The 16045-nt window shown below is 33.3% G+C and overlaps 1 protein-coding gene across 2 annotated transcripts in view; it reads right to left on the reverse strand.

Annotated features, from left to right (window-relative positions):
• Positions 1–9501: 9501 nt before the first annotated feature.
• The window catches only part of LOC145296814 (COP9 signalosome complex subunit 5-like), a 77137-nt gene continuing 70593 nt past the window's right edge, over positions 9502–16045 (reverse strand). For both annotated transcript variants that reach the window (XM_080142897.1, XM_080142898.1), the window contains exons 4-7: positions 15002–15067; positions 13515–13712; positions 11411–11559; positions 9502–9757 (exon numbers count right to left, since the gene is read on the reverse strand). In XM_080142897.1, the coding sequence (XP_079999023.1) occupies positions 9583–9757; positions 11411–11559; positions 13515–13712; positions 15002–15067 (588 nt within the window). In that variant the 3' untranslated portion in view covers positions 9502–9582. The remainder of the gene's footprint in view (positions 9758–11410; positions 11560–13514; positions 13713–15001; positions 15068–16045) is intronic.

A 16045-nucleotide genomic window follows, 5' to 3' on the forward strand; every position in this document is an offset into this window, starting at 1 on the left:
TAGAAATCAATATGTTAATTCTGTGAAAAATGGAACCCTTATTGAAACTTATTTGGATGTTCAAATAAGTTTCAATGAGGGTTCCAATTTTCACAGAATTTAAAAAACACTATTAAAATTTTCCTTTGGTTCCATCTAAAGTTAATTATCGATTTGGTCCATAAAATAACAAATATATTAGAATGTAAAGAAATAAAATGCAATTTTTTTTAAAATAGATTTTCATCATTTCATAAAAATAAAATTAAACATACACTGTCAGTTTTATTATATTATTTGGAAAGATTATTTTCAAGGCAAAAATTGTAAATATAATATTTGAAATGATCTTTCCAAAGAAACCTTTTTAATCCGCAATATACCTTCCCACAGCCAAATATGGATGAATACCACTAGTGAGTAATAAACACGAAGAAGGCTGAAAGGCACATCAGTCAAAACGTAGTCAAAATAACGCAACGATAAAAATCGTCCGAAGAAAAACAATGTGGATAATGATCAATCCTTATCAGACTTAACGATTCAAGTATCACTTGCAATATGTTTTAATTGTTTTGGATTTTATGTTTTCTTTTTTGAAATTAAAATTAAATTTGACAATTTTTACTACAAAAAAGTTTTCACTTATTTTTAGTAAAAGGGCAAATAATGTTTTTTTTTTTTTTCCTTTTAAAATTTCAGCTCCGAAGCCTTTAAGCATAGCTATTTCTGAATCGCCATCACATAAGCAGGTTTAGTGCTACTGAAATTTGACAGTTCACTGAGCAATTAGGCTCATTGAAAAAGGATTTTTTTTTAAATTATTGTAGGGAATCGTCAAGCTAAAATGCAGGGAATTCATGTTACTGGGTCTTCATATATATATATATATATATATATATATATGATGTTCAGTTTAGTGAGCTCCCCAATTTAAAGAATAACATCAATTATAAGTCAAAAAATTTACATCAGGTTTATATTAGTAGAAACTATATAACTACAAAGTTCTAATAAAATACCACCATACAAAGATAAACGTATAAGTAGTTGAAATGAAATCACTTCAAAGTCCACAGTCAACATATGTCACATCATCTGCAACTGATAGCGCTTAGTACTCATATAATACCACTGTACAAATTAATTGTATAGGCAGTTGAAACGAAATCATTTCATAATCCACAGTTCAACAGGTGTTGTATCATCTGTGACCGAGAGCGCTTTCACCTGGGGAATGGTCATTCATAATTGCAGATTCAATTTTCATCTATATATATAAAAGCGAAAATGTATGTATGTATGTATGTATGTATGTACGTTTGTGTGTCTGCTAAAAACTTTTGACCAACGGAACAAAAATTCACAAACTTGGTCTCATATGAAAGTCCCATCCTCCGGACGACAAATATCGAAAAAATGGCCCAAAAGGACCATCAGAAGTGCGTCAACTGATCGATTTTCTGCAGGGGGGGGGCAAAAAAAGTGACATTTTAATGTTAAACATTACATATTTTTAAATCGATTTATAACTGCTCCAAAAAATACGGGCGCCAACTGTGTACACGGGGCCATTTATTTTGGGTCAACTTGTATTTAAAACCCGCTAAGTCATGTCACGTGATCTTGACGTCAGCAAGCTCTAATGGCAGTCTAAATTTAAAAACATTGTTGTTATCGGTAAAAAAAAATTTAACCCTCACACAAGCTAAACTATGAACTTCTACGCTATGACAACGTTACCAAAATTATTAGCACGTTAAAAATAGTTAGATACGATAGTTAAACGAAAAATAACAAGCCAAAAATGTGAAGTAAAAAAAAAAATATGCTTACAAAAAATATTAACGATCAAAGTTTTTACAAAAAAAAAAACAGCCAGACGCCATTTTCTTTTTTAGTAACACTCTTTAGAGTAAGGAAGACGAAGTGAGAGAGAGAGAGAGGCAAGCAGAGAGAAAGACGCAAACAGAGAGAGAGAAAGAGAAAAACGTTAACTTTTTCACCCTGAAATCGACAATTTTCAACAGGGGGGGTCAACAACGCATGTGTCAGATGACGTCATGACCTGATTTACTTTAAATAGTTGAAAAACTGAACAAATTTCATATACGTCGCTTTAGCTCAGGTAGTTAAGGCCTTGGTTCATTATCTAAACGTTTTGGGTTCGAATCGTGATATGAGATGGGTTTTTTTTTTTTCGATTTTTTAAATTTAAATATTGAACCCTGTATTATTTAAACCATTTTTCACGTAACATTCGTTTTCCTATTTTTTTTTTTTTTTACTTCGCTTATTCTTAGCGACACCCCAAAACACCCGGGTACCCACCGATTTTTTAAATTTTAATATCGAAACAGGCTTATTTAAGCCATTTTTCACGTGTTCGTTTTCTGTTTTCATTGTTCATTTGCCTTACGTTAGTTTTTTGTGGGTTTTTTTTTGATGTTTTGATTACCCCCCCCCACTTAATTAAAACGTTGTTTTCTTTTCTTACTTCGCTTATAACAATGCTTACATCGTCATCGTCGTGACGCTCAACGACTTTCAAACATCTTTCACTTATTTGCTTATAACAATGTTTAATTCTGGCTGGCCGATTTTATTTTCCAACTTCGCCTCAGGGCTTCGGCTTCGATCCTAAGCCCCTTCACCCCATCCCGGTTTCTTTTTTATTTAACACCACACGCACCTACAAACACCCAGGCAATGCCGGGTACCCCTCGCTAGTCTATATATATAAAAGCGAAAATGTGTGTGTGTATGTATGTTCGCTTTTTGTGTCTGTCTGCAAAAGGCTTTTTTCCGGTGGGTTCTCGAGGCCGTCGCTCATTTTTAAAACTTTTTATATGCTGTCTAAATGATAATATATACGACTTAACAACGGGGGTCGCCTGTCTATTTAATTTGCTCGACTTTGAAATGTTAAATATTCAACATTTTGGGATCGCCACATGTTGCTTTCGTTTTTCAGTATAAAAAAAGCGAAACTAGATTCGAATCCCTGGCCCACGGCCAGTGGTCTCTAAAAAGCGATTTTGGTCAATGTCGGCTTACCGTCATATCAGACGGTAGCTTTCATTTCGAGACGAGACACTCCCCTAATAAACGGGGGAGCTGGTTTTCCCCAAAGTTAGGTAAAAACAAACAAACCGGGTTATTGACCTCATTAAAAACTGTCCTGCAGAAAATATTAACTGCTGAATGGCTATTCCTTATGTCGTAACGCTCACACAAAATGTTAACTCTACAACTTCCACTTGACGTCATTAAGTGCGGGCACATGTCAATTCTCTTCTTACTTAAATAAATTCAAACATCTTTCAGTAACTCATTCTGTCTGGCCAAGCGGTTATCATGTTCTTTTCACATTTTATTTTTCAACTTCGCCTCAGGGCTTCGGGTTCGATCCTACCAACTTACCAAAACTTTTTTTACCCCCCCCCCCCGAGTTTCTTTTTGATTTGAGAGCACACACACTTCGAAACATCCGGGCAACGCCGAGTATCCTTGCTAGTACATCATAAACAGCACCACAATTAGATGAATCTGACATTTTCTTTCCTTCTTTTTGTTTTATGTTATTATAAACAGTCGGCAGAGGTGGGTGGATTTTTTTTTTTTTTCAAAGCACACAAAAATATTCTCTGCTTTGTTTATGCAAAATACAATGTGACGAAAATATTATGCTGGCCTCAACTGCATTCAACTTGCTAAAAACCACTCTTGCAAAAGCCTATATAATTAGGTAGATGGGTGGAGAGTTAAGCTTCCCTGATCCCAACTGGCCAATCAGAGGTCGCCACGACACATTCCCCTCTCTTCTGATTGGTTCCGTGCATACTCGCATATTGAAGTAAATTTCCATTGAATTTGTTACCAGGTCGAGCATTCTTGGAGACTGACCTCGAGGTCAGTTACTGCTCCCAATTTTAGTCAAAACACCTTTCATACTATTTTCCCTAAATCAATTGTTTCCTTTGCAAAACATTATTATTAAATATTGTTATCAATCCCAAATTCGCCACTGAAGCTACCTTTCCTCGGTTTGATTGCATCATTGACCAAATAAATCGAGGCAGCAAGGCAACCAACTATTGTCCAGGATTGTTCACATAATTAAAGCTCTAATTTAACTCTATTATAACCGTTATTCATGTAAAATTCGACCACCACATGTGATTGGATCACAAATCCAATATATGTAAATTCAAAATACAATCATCCCCACCCCTCTATCAATTATAAAACATTCCTAATTCTACTGAACATAGATTTAGCAATAACTTTAGTGATAAAAATATATTTAAGAAATCAAGCAAAAATATAAATATATAATATATATATAAGCAACAGGACAACGATAGTTATAAGATTTAAGATAGAAGAAAAAGAAATCTGGTATACACCACTATAATCAAATGGTAAAAAGAAATTCCTTTTAACTTTCTGATGAAAAGGATGTTGAGTAAGCAGCTTAGATCTTACTTCTGGATTTTCTAGAAATATCTAAAAGCTATTTTGTTAGAAAAATATTAAATCATGGAATTATATAATCTTGAATTTAATACTTTATTAATAGCTCTATTGGATATTTTAAATATTGAGCTTCACTTTTGAAAATTCCTATTCTAATCGATCTCATACAAATTTGTTTTTATAGCATTACAGTAGATAGTATTATAAGTATAGAACTCCTTACAGTCGTGCTTAACCTCTTCCATCTGCAATTTGATTCAGAAACAATTTAAATCTCTTTCAACCAAAAGCATTCCAATTGCGACATCAGATACATTTCTGCATTAGAAGTCTACGTCAAAAGATTTACAAGAGAAACCAGGAATTTAAGGAATCTAGGAACAATGATGCAAGCAACCAGGACACATCTAATAACACTATCTATATAATAATAGGCAAAGGTAATTTCCTGTTATAATATTACCCTCTACCCTTTTTCTTCTTAAAGATAGGATCACCTGATAGCCAAACATGCAATACAGAAAAAGTTATTTTAAAAATTTCAGCTGTTTTTTTTTTTTTTTTTTTTTTTTTACAGTGATCACTACTTATCAAGGCCCGGAAGCCACTCAGGGATAAGGGTTATTGCAAGTACATTACGTTAGTGTGGAGATTTGATGAAGTGTTTACTTAAGGGGGCGGTTCATTAAGAATTTGTTAACGTTGGACTTGAACACATCCAAGTTGTAGTCAGGTGGGAAGCAGGCAGACGGAACAGAGTTCCACAGGCGTGCAGTTCTAAGAAAGAAGCTTTGTTCATGGAATCCACGTTTTGATTTAGGCACAGATAAAGAGTGGGGGAAATTTTTCACAGTGGATTCAGCTAGATGGGTGTTTTTCGTGAAAGATTGGTGAGGGGGGACCAGAGATTGGAGTTCAGATGAGCACCTGCCACGGAAATAACGATAAAACAAGGATAGGCTCACAACGTCTCTTCTGTGGGAGAGAGGTTGCAGGGTAGAGAAAAGGGCATCCCCCACTAAGCCACGAAGTCTATTTTGTACTCTGTCAAGGCAGGATAGGCTGTTTTTAGCAGCTCCTGCCCAGATATGGCAACAGTATTCCATCCTTGGACGTACTTGGCTTTTATATAGATAGAGAATTGCATCAGTAGTGAGATATCTTCTGGAGCGGTAGAAGGATCCTACCATCTTTCCAGCGACCTTGGCAACAGACTTGATGTACGTGTTCCATTTAAGATCAGGAGTAAAGGTCAAACCCAGAAGCTTGTCAAAACACGGGGCCTCACCCAGACGAGAGCCATCCATCACAATTGATGCCAGATGGGGATCAGAGCGTTGATGATGTAAGGATAGGAGTTTCGTTTTGGATGTATTAAAGGTAACTAGCCACGTCTTCCCCCACTGAACCACGCGCTCGAGATCAGAGGAGAGAGAATCAGAGAGAACTTTGTCATTTACAGCCTTTGATGTGTTGCCGTAGATGGTGGTGTCATCAGCATAGATGTCAACAAATGATTTAAGTATGTGTTGAAGGAGGTCATTGATGTAGATCAGGAAGAGAGTTGGGCCCAGGATTGACCCCTGAGGGACTCCAGCATTTATATTGCAGGCCTCCGATTTTTGTCCATCGACCACTACTCTTATGAGCCTATCAGAGAGAAATGATTTAATGATTGAGAAAACATTTCCAGTTATACCGTAGCTGGAAATCTTGTGAAGTAGACCCTTATGCCATACCTTGCCGAAGGCCTTTGATATGTCAAGAGCAATTGCCCTAGAAAGAGAGATTCACTAATCCTGTGGGATATAACCGTCAGCACATAGATCTTGCATATTGAGTGCCACTAAGAAGGTTGTTCCTGCTGAGGTGGTTGACTATTTCTCTATTTAATATGGATTCCAACTGTTTCACAAATGCACTTATGTTAAGCAGGCCTAATGGTTATCCTACTTGACTCGCTGTTTTTAGGTTTTGGTTGCGATCTCAGCTTGAGTATTTTTTTTTTTTTTACTTACAAAAAATGAACTGTTTAGAAAAACAATACTTGCATGCATGTCTCAGTTTCTGCAATGAATTAAAATATTTATGCATAATTTACAGCCAGGCAACGCCAGGCGGCCTGCTAATATTTAATACATCCTCAAATACTCAAATCAGATTCTGAAAAACAAATATTCCTTCTTTTCCTGTACATATATTTTTGATAAATCCAAATTTATTGGTATCAGATTTTATTTTTGTAAAAATCATTAAAAAAGTTTTCAGTTTTATACTATAGTTCTAAAGTAAATTATCTCATGGAAAATTTTCTGTTAGAAAATGTTTACTAGCATTCTATAGAATCCTTACAAGAAAGACTCAGATGCTATTGCTAATAGCAGTTGTAGTATTGTATTTCCATCAATTCTTAAAAAAAATTTAAAAAAATAAAATGCAAGCATAATCATTTTATTTTATTTTTTTCAATTCTAATTACTGTGACTATAGTTAGCAAGCTGTCCCCCACATGGCATTGCCTGGTACTTTCTAAAAGGAAGTAATTATTCTGGACAATTAAACTTAACAGTAGCCATTGAAAACTATTTTTGAGATGGTCTAATTATGTCCTGAAAGAATTTAGATCTCTCAACATTTTTATTTATCGAAGAACATGGTCTTATTGTTGTGTAGCGATGGGATATATATATATATATATACACACACACATCTATATGTGTCACAGTTATCTGTATGATGTGTGCATGTACATGTGTTTATCTATGACCGTCTAGCACTGTGATCATCTCATCTAGAGTTTATGATGGTACAAGAATATGCATAAATATCTTTACAACATGAAAGATGAATAACTTATTTGGGGTTTCAACATCTGGCCAATCAGGAACATATCTGGTTCATCTTTGGTCTTAATTTGACGGATCCTCAGAAAAGCTCCAAATAAAGACTCGTACAACTCGAAGTCTTAGTGGTATTTACAGCAGCTTTATTTCAGATGTTTCCCATCATTAAAAAGCTGCAACACTGGTCCTACATTATTACTATTGACATTTTCCCCTTCTAAAAGCCATTGCTGTCTACAACCATCTTTCTCCGACCACATCTGTTTACTTCAAATTCTTGACTAACTGATATGCGCCTTTCAAGTTCTCTTGTTACATCATTAGTATACGTCACCAAGATAATCACCTGATTACATGTCATTATTTCTAAGTTGTCAAGTAAATTGCTGTAACATTTTTAAGTTACATTCCTAAACTAATGTAAATAAATATTCTAAATATTTTGATTATTCGAAAACATTTTAGCTGACAAAACTTTTTGGCTTGAATAATCATAATCGTCACCCATTACACTTTCGGCATTGACTTGGCATATTAATACTACGTTATGATTTATAAATAGCCCTGGCTATTCAAGATGAAATATTAAGTTAGTAGGAAGCAAAGTATAAATGAAAATATATAAGAATCAAACTGGTTTTCCTATATAAGATAGTGATGTTACCAGATGTTAGATATTGCATGGGTAGATCCTCTAGTATATAATTTAGTTAGTTGAAAATAAGAAATGAAAACTGGCCCTGAAGGATAAAGGTTTAATGAGTGTACATTGGGTAAAAGTTAGTTATTTAAAGAGATGGCTCAAAAAAGAACTTGTTTACATTAGACTTGAAAACAACCATACTGTAGTCAGCTGAAAAGCAGCCCAGCAAACTAGAGTTCTACAGGCAGGTAGTTCTAGGAAAGAAGCTTTATTCATAGAATTTGTGTTTAGATTTAGGCATAGATAGAGAATATGGGAGAAAATTCTTGATAGATTATTTTGCGAAAGTTTGGTGGGGGTGGACAATGGATTGAAGCTCAGATAAGCACTTGTCATGAAAATAATAATAGAGCAGAGCCAGGCTCACATCTCTTCTGTGAGGGGAAAAAGGTGGTAGGGAGGAGAAAAAGCCATCGCCTATTAAGTTTCAAAGCCAGTTTTGAAAGCTGTCAAGGTAGGATAGGATGCTCCAAGTGGCTTCTGCTAAGATATGGCAACAGTACTCCATCCTAGGATGTACTTGGCTCTTAAACAGGTGAGATATCGTTTGGAACAGTAGCATCACAATTATTTTCCCAGTGACCTTGGTAACTGATTTGATGCAAGTCTTCCATTTCATGACATGAGTGATGGTCAGACACAGAAACTTATCGAAGTAGGGTGCTTTTTTGAGTCAATAGCCATTCATATCAATTGGGGCCAAGTGGGGATCAGAGCATTTGTGGCAAAAAGATAAAAGTTTGGTTGTGGATGCATTAAAATTAACTAGCCACCTTTTGTCCCATTGAACTACATGCTCAAGGTCGGGCGAGAGAGACTTAGATTTTGGTCGTTGTTAACCTTTGAAATGTTGCCATAGATAGTTGTATCAATCGTCTGTGTATATGTCAACAAATGAACTTAGAATGTGATTTAGGAGATCATTGATAAAGATAAGGAAAAGAGTTTGACCCAGGATGCACCCTTGAGGCATGCCAGCATTGATACCTTAAGCTTCAGACTTTTACCCATTGACATGCACCTATCGGAGAAAAAAGATTTGATAGCTGAAAAGACATTTTGAGATACTACATAGCTGGAAATCTTATAAAGTAGACCTTTATGCCAAATCCTATCAAATGTCTTTCATATGTCAATTGTCCTAGAGAGGAAACCCTTGTTGATAAATTCACTGATCCTATATGAAATTACAGTCAGCACATCAACTATACATCTGAGGACGGAAACCATATTGCCTGTCACTGAGTAGGTTGGTTTTGCTGAGGTGGTTGAAATTTATATGGATTCAAGCAACTTGCTCATGAGACAGAAGATTTATAGGTTTATACTGAGATACAGAAGACCGATCTCCAGTGTTTTTAATATTGGGTAGACAAATGAGGTTTTCCAAGGTATTAGGAAGCATTTTTTTTTCCTTTAAGCATTAATTTAGAGGTATGGATGCTAGTTCCATTTGCTGTTTTAAAAAATAAATAAAAATAAGACTTTGAAACAGAATGAAAAATGAAAATTTTGAAGCAATGATCTTTTTTATTAATTAAAAGTTGTTAGTAAGTGACCTGTCATCCACATTCTTCATTAAATAGCCATCTTTTCATCAACTGCAGCCATGGTGACATCTGTTGAAACTTCCTTGTCTTTTATTGCTGGTTTGACGACATCTTTCTCCTTGCCGATATGAACATGATTGAATAACCAATCTTTTATTACCTGCGACATTAAACCATGAATGGCTTCAATTGTAGTCTTACAGCTGGAAAAAGAGAAAAGAGAAAATAAATTATTTCAACAAATAATGGCATTCCTTTAAAATCATTCTACTATAAAAACGTGTCTTATCTATACATTACTGTGCATTTTGTTTGTCTCTATGCACACTAGATAACCTCAGAGGGATGATGACATCCACTAAAACAGGTGGAAAACATTAAGATCCCTTTAAGACATTGTAAATGATGAAGTAACATAAGGATGATGTTATCCATGAATACAGGGTGTTATGATCAGCAGGGGCTCCTTTGATAAAAAAGGTACTTGTACAGTTTAATCAAGACATTAAAAAAATGGAAAAAAAAAAAAATTATATTGTATGTATCCATTTTGGGCTGAAGTTTTCAAAAAAAAAAAAAAAAATTCACTTAATTTGATAGAGTATTTTTTTTGTTACAGCGGAAAAACATGTTTTTATGACAGCATGATGGAGGCAGTCATGTTTGGATTTTTAGAATACACCACGGGGAGATAACTCAGTCTAAAGTGCTGACACCCGCCCCATCCCCATCTTAAAGACTAGTTTTTTTTCTTAAAATCTGTATCATGACAAATTGTTTTTACACTGTATAAAAAAAAAACAAAAAAAAAAACTACTTGATCAAATTAAGTGAATTTTTTTTTGGAGAACTTCATAACAAATACAGACAATATAACTTTTTCAATATTTTCATTTTTTAATGTCTTTATTTAACTGTACAAGTACCAATAAAAAGGAACATGGGGGGGGTATCTAGTCAGCATCCTGCAAATATAATAGAGCAAATACAGGTAAATGAATATGATCAATGCAAACCAAAGACTACACTTTTTTTTTTTTTAATGAGGAGAGGCGTGTTACAATCAGCAACAGAAGAAATAACCAAGAAAAAAAGTCTTCTTCACTTCATCCGAGAGAAAAATAAATCCATTATGCAATCATAGCAAGTTTTTCAAAGCTCTAGTAATTCAATTTTTTTTTTTTTTTTTTTCAAATGACCAAGATCTACATATAATAAATTTAAAAAATTAAAACGTTATGTACTGGAAAATGTGCAAAAAATAATAAATATCAAAATTATGCGGTCATTATTAAATATCTCAACATCAGTTGTTTAAGTTTTTTGTTATGGGTATTTTTCATAACATATCCTTTTTTTTAAGTCGGAGACATCTAATTTTCATAGACTGAATCCTAAAGCAATGAAATTAGTTCAACTAACTCAACAGTTCTGGATCATACACCCTAAAGTCAAACCTACATACAAGAAAAAAGTACAGTTAAAACTGTAACTATGCTAATAAAAAAAAAAAATAAATAAATAATTTTTTTTTTTTTTTTTTTTTTTAGGTAATTACCAAATAAGTAAGGTGGTAAAAATGTTTTTAAAAAAAATTATTTTACAGTAGAGATCACTTGCACATGCAAATTTAATGTGAAATCATCTTTCACTTCTGGACCAGAAATGATATAATTTTATGTTAAGGAAATATTTTTTACCACCTACTTTTTCAGGCTGTTTGCATGTCAAAAGCTAATAGAATCTCATTTTTATTTTAGGAAAATTAGTACTGGGTGAATGACTAATAATGCTAAATGTTAAAGTTAAAAAATATAAAATATCTATGTGAAAAAAAAAAATAAATTCACACTTACCCATCCTTAGTTGCTTTTGATAGTTTGTCTTCAGATTTTTTTTCAAAAGCATCCATACCTAACATAAATCCACTACGACCTAGTTGGGCTTCAGATTGTTCAAGTTTTTCTGAGAGATCAAAGATTTGACCAGTTGTATATTCAGCATTCTGTAAAGAGGAAACAAATTGTATTTCAATTATGTCAAACACTTCTTTGAATTCATTCAAGATGGGAATATTATAGACCACCCCATTTGGTCTCAAAATGAAAAAAAATAGCACAAAACAAATTGAATAATCATACATATGTGTACAGATACAAGGAGTTATTAAATGATGTATTTAGCTGCTAATGTCAAGTACAATATTTAGACAAGCAGATTATTGAATTTAGAAATGAAATCTTATCTTTGATTCTGTTTGGTTATGAATAATTTCTTGTAAAGGTGAGATTTAATTCATAAAAGTTCTTTTGTTTGGAAACTTCTCCATCTGCTTTGTAATAGTGGTTTGAGAAAGTCTGATAAGAACAAAGCAGAAAACGTTTGTGCTTTAAAAGCATTTTGACCGTCTCACTATTTGGCAACTTTTTCTCCAGAAACTTGACAAAAGTTTGGTTATGCACACATCTTAAAGTGGACTCTTCCAAATGAGCATTGTTTGGGGAGGGGGGGGGGGCAACATAACTTATATTTTTGCATATAAATGAATAAAAAATAAAGTTCCCAATATTTAGTCATCATTTTAAAATTAATATTTGAATGAATCTTCCAAGGTCATTAATTGGCAGTGACGCAAGTCAAAATATGAAGCGCATACAAGGTAGACACTACCATTATTCATTTCAATGGAAGTAGTTGAAATATCAAGATGCAGGTTGGCAAATGAGATTACAATCTAAATTGACCTGTATACAGAGCTGTAATTTGCCCTTTGTTATTTGCCATTTATGACAGTATCCAGTGTACACAATGGCAAGCAGGCATGATGCACAGAATTTTAATTGCATATTATATAGTATGCAAGAGTATAGACAGCTAGTAGTAGATGGTCCATGACTCAAAAGCAAATATCTTTCAAACCCATATTCAAATTAAAGTTGCAACTAAATCGGTTTTATTTATTTTCCTTTGCCAAAATATTTAAGGCAAAGGTTCTGATCATTTTTTTCTCGGTTTTTGTGAATTTCTTGATATATTTGCTTTTTATTGTTATTTTGTTTACATAGTTTTTTTCTTCTTGCTTGTATCTAAGGTAAATGACAAAGATTTAATATTTAAACAAAATTAATTAGCATATTGAACAGTAAACAAACATCAAACTTAAGTCTGGGGAAAATAAAAGTTTGGACTAAAAAGACTGAAAAAGTTTAGTCTCTTCAAATTGTTGCCTTAAGGGGACAGTAAAAAATACCTAGTGTCATAATTGAAGTTGGTCAATGGTTTGGTAGGTGTGGTAAGTATTAGAAAATCAGCATCAATTGGACCAACCAGTATAAATGATAAAACAATATAATTCAATTTGAAAAATAAAAATAAAAAATAGATGCTTCTTCATTATTAGTCAGAATTGTAATGTGCATTTCAATTTGATGACCTTTCGCATCATGCCGAAGTATCCTCACCAAAAATTAAAAAAAAAAAAAAAAAAAAAAAAAAAAAATCGAGATCACCCAGAATTTTATATTAAAAGATAAACATTGGTCTTATATTTTCTCAATCAGCCATCAATAAGAGCGAAAGTATCAGAAATTGCCATAAAACAGGGGAGATAAGTCAGTCTTTCATGTAAGCAAGTAAAAATGAACAATGTAATACAATAAAACTGCAATTTACAATAAAATTTACTTTTACTTGTAATTTTCTACTTGATCATTTTTTTTCTGAATTTTGATGCGAATACTTATTTCAGCATGGCATAAATCTTGAAATCTGAATTACAATTGTGACTGAATTACAATTGTGTAAAGAAATAAAAAAATTTATTTCCAACATATTTCCATATCTCCGACAGACACTGTAAAAATTTGTCGTTTATCTCCCTTCCCCCCATAACATAGTAAAAAAAATAATTAAATTTTTATTCAGAAAGTATATTTGGCTCAAGAAAGAAAAAAAACTTACTGCAATAAAACTAGACGAACTAAGAGTATTGACCCAATATTTGTTCCAAAGAGATTCTAAAAGTTTACGATCCAATGAAGATTTGAAATAAGAGACATCAAGCGAATAGTATTGTTTACAATGGACACCAAAATCTTCAATCTTATTGAGTGGAATTGACTGATATTCAGATGGACCCTCATCAGCTGGTCGGTAGCCCTGCAAGAGACAAAAACAACAAATTTATTTTTTTGTAAACGAAAAAAAATATTTTTTTTTTTAATTTTCAGCTTCATACAGATACCAAATCTCTATTACTAATAGAAGAAATAGTATAGTTTTTCTTTCAAATGGAAAAGTATTAAATCTTCATAGTTTTACAAGAGGGAGGAGATCAGAGGTCAGTCAAGCATCTAACATGAAAATAATGAGTAGAGAAAGACTAACAAGGTTTCTTTTGTGATAAAAAGGCTGTAAGGAAGAGAAGAGATCATATCTCCTACTAGATTGTGAAGTCGGTTTTGTATTGTGTCAAGACAAGAAAGAGTGCTCCAAGCAGCACCTCACCAGATGTGGCATTAGTGCTGCATCTTAGGATGTAGCTGACTCTTAAACAGGTTATCAGGAGTGAGGCATTTTCTGGAGCAGTCATAGTATCCAACCATTTTTTCCAGCAACCTTAGCAACAGATTTGATGTAAGTTTTGCATTTCATGTCTAGAGTGACAGTTAATCCTAGGAGCTTATCAAAGAGGGGGGGGGGGACTTCCTCAAGGAGAAAGCCAATCTTTTTAACAAGATCACTGTTAGAAGAAAATCCTGGTTTTAGAAATGTTATAAGTAACAAACCCTCTCCCCTGCAATACATGGTCCAGGTTAGAAGAGAAAGAATCAGCAAGATCTTGATCATCAATGCTCTTCAAATTGTTGCCACATATGGTTGTGCTGTCTGCATAGATGACAACGAATGATCTCAGAATATGATTTGAAAGATCAGAAAGAAAGCGAGGAACGTGCGAGCATTGATATGTGTATCAGACTTTTGTTCATCAACAACTACTTTAAAAAACCTATCAGAGAAAAAGGAGTTGATGGTCGAGAGAACACTTTCAGATATCTCATAGCTAACAAGCTTGTGAAGCAAACCTTTGTGCCAAACTTTATCAAAGTCCTTTACTATATCAAGAGCTATCTTTCTAGAAACAAAGCCCCAGTCTATAGATTCATGGATTCTGTGCAACATTACAAGTCAGCACATCAGCTGTTTACTTTGTAGGACAAAATTCATATTGCTTGTCACTAAGTAGATGGCTTCATAAGTAGATTATCTCAAAAGAGCATGCTAAGATTCATTCTTAGATCGGTATCTCCAGGAGTCAGCAATAGAAAAATCTTGGGTTATATAGTATTGATATCGGTCTGTGAAAGACCCAAGAACATTGGACACAGATGGCTATAGAATTATTTAGATGTAGTCTAGCAAAATAAAGACAAAAAAGAAAACCTCACCTTAGGATAAGTACGGAATGCTCCCATATTTACTTTGCCAGCAGATATGGTTCGTACAGGATCCACCTAAAAAAAAAAAAAAAAAAAAAAAAAATTTTTTTAAATATTCTGCTCAGACTTTAGTTGAAAATAGGAATATGCCAAATTAGAATAGTCACATGCTATGCAAATTAACTGAAGCCCATTTATACAGACATGACAAAAGTAAATAGACACCATCAGAAACTTTTTTTTAATTTTATATCTAAAATGAATATAATTTCTTCCAACAGTTATTTATAAATAAATTTTTCTATTTCAAACCAAAATTTTATTTTTATTATATCTAAAATCTTTTAATGCGAGCACATAAATAATCCTTACAAATGTTGTGTTGTGGTAAATGAAAATCAAACATAATGGAATACTTATTAGATGAAGTCAACCTTAACATCAAACAAAATCTCATTACCTCTTGCAAAAATGACACAGGAATTACAACTCTTCATTTCAGATTCATTAAACAGCTAACACATTGAATTTTCATACTGTGCTTCATAGCATCTAATATGCTAAGAGATAAAGCTACATTTTTTTTTTTATTTAATAAAAAAAAAAAATTGGATTCGAACAATGCAAAAACAGACAGAAATTTAATTTGATAATAGGGCAAAAATAAAAGTTTTCAACTTGGATTTCTGCTTGGTGAAAGAAATGTTCAAACGCTATATTAATCCCACCACATGTCCTCCCCCCTTAAGATGAGAAAGTTTTTCTATATGCAAAGACATGCAATATCTTTCTCATTAAGTTAAAAAATATCAACATTAAAAAATGTATTGCCTATAACTGAAAATATCAGGTTGACAAGTTCTTGCAGTTTTTAATTTCTAAATTCAGATGAACATATCTCAGCTAAAACAAAAGTTTATTAATCGAAATAAACACCATCAGAACCAACACACTCTTGCCAATGTAAAACAAGTGTATTTATACCAGTAACGTAAAAATTTTGTGTTCTGGTGGCAATGAAGTCACTGAAGGCGTTTTTAATATCACTTAGGT

The sequence above is a fragment of the Euprymna scolopes genome, chromosome 17, assembly GCF_053919585.1.
Source record: "Euprymna scolopes isolate OS-2025 chromosome 17, ASM5391958v1, whole genome shotgun sequence".
Lineage (NCBI taxonomy): Eukaryota > Metazoa > Mollusca > Cephalopoda > Sepiida > Sepiolidae > Euprymna > Euprymna scolopes.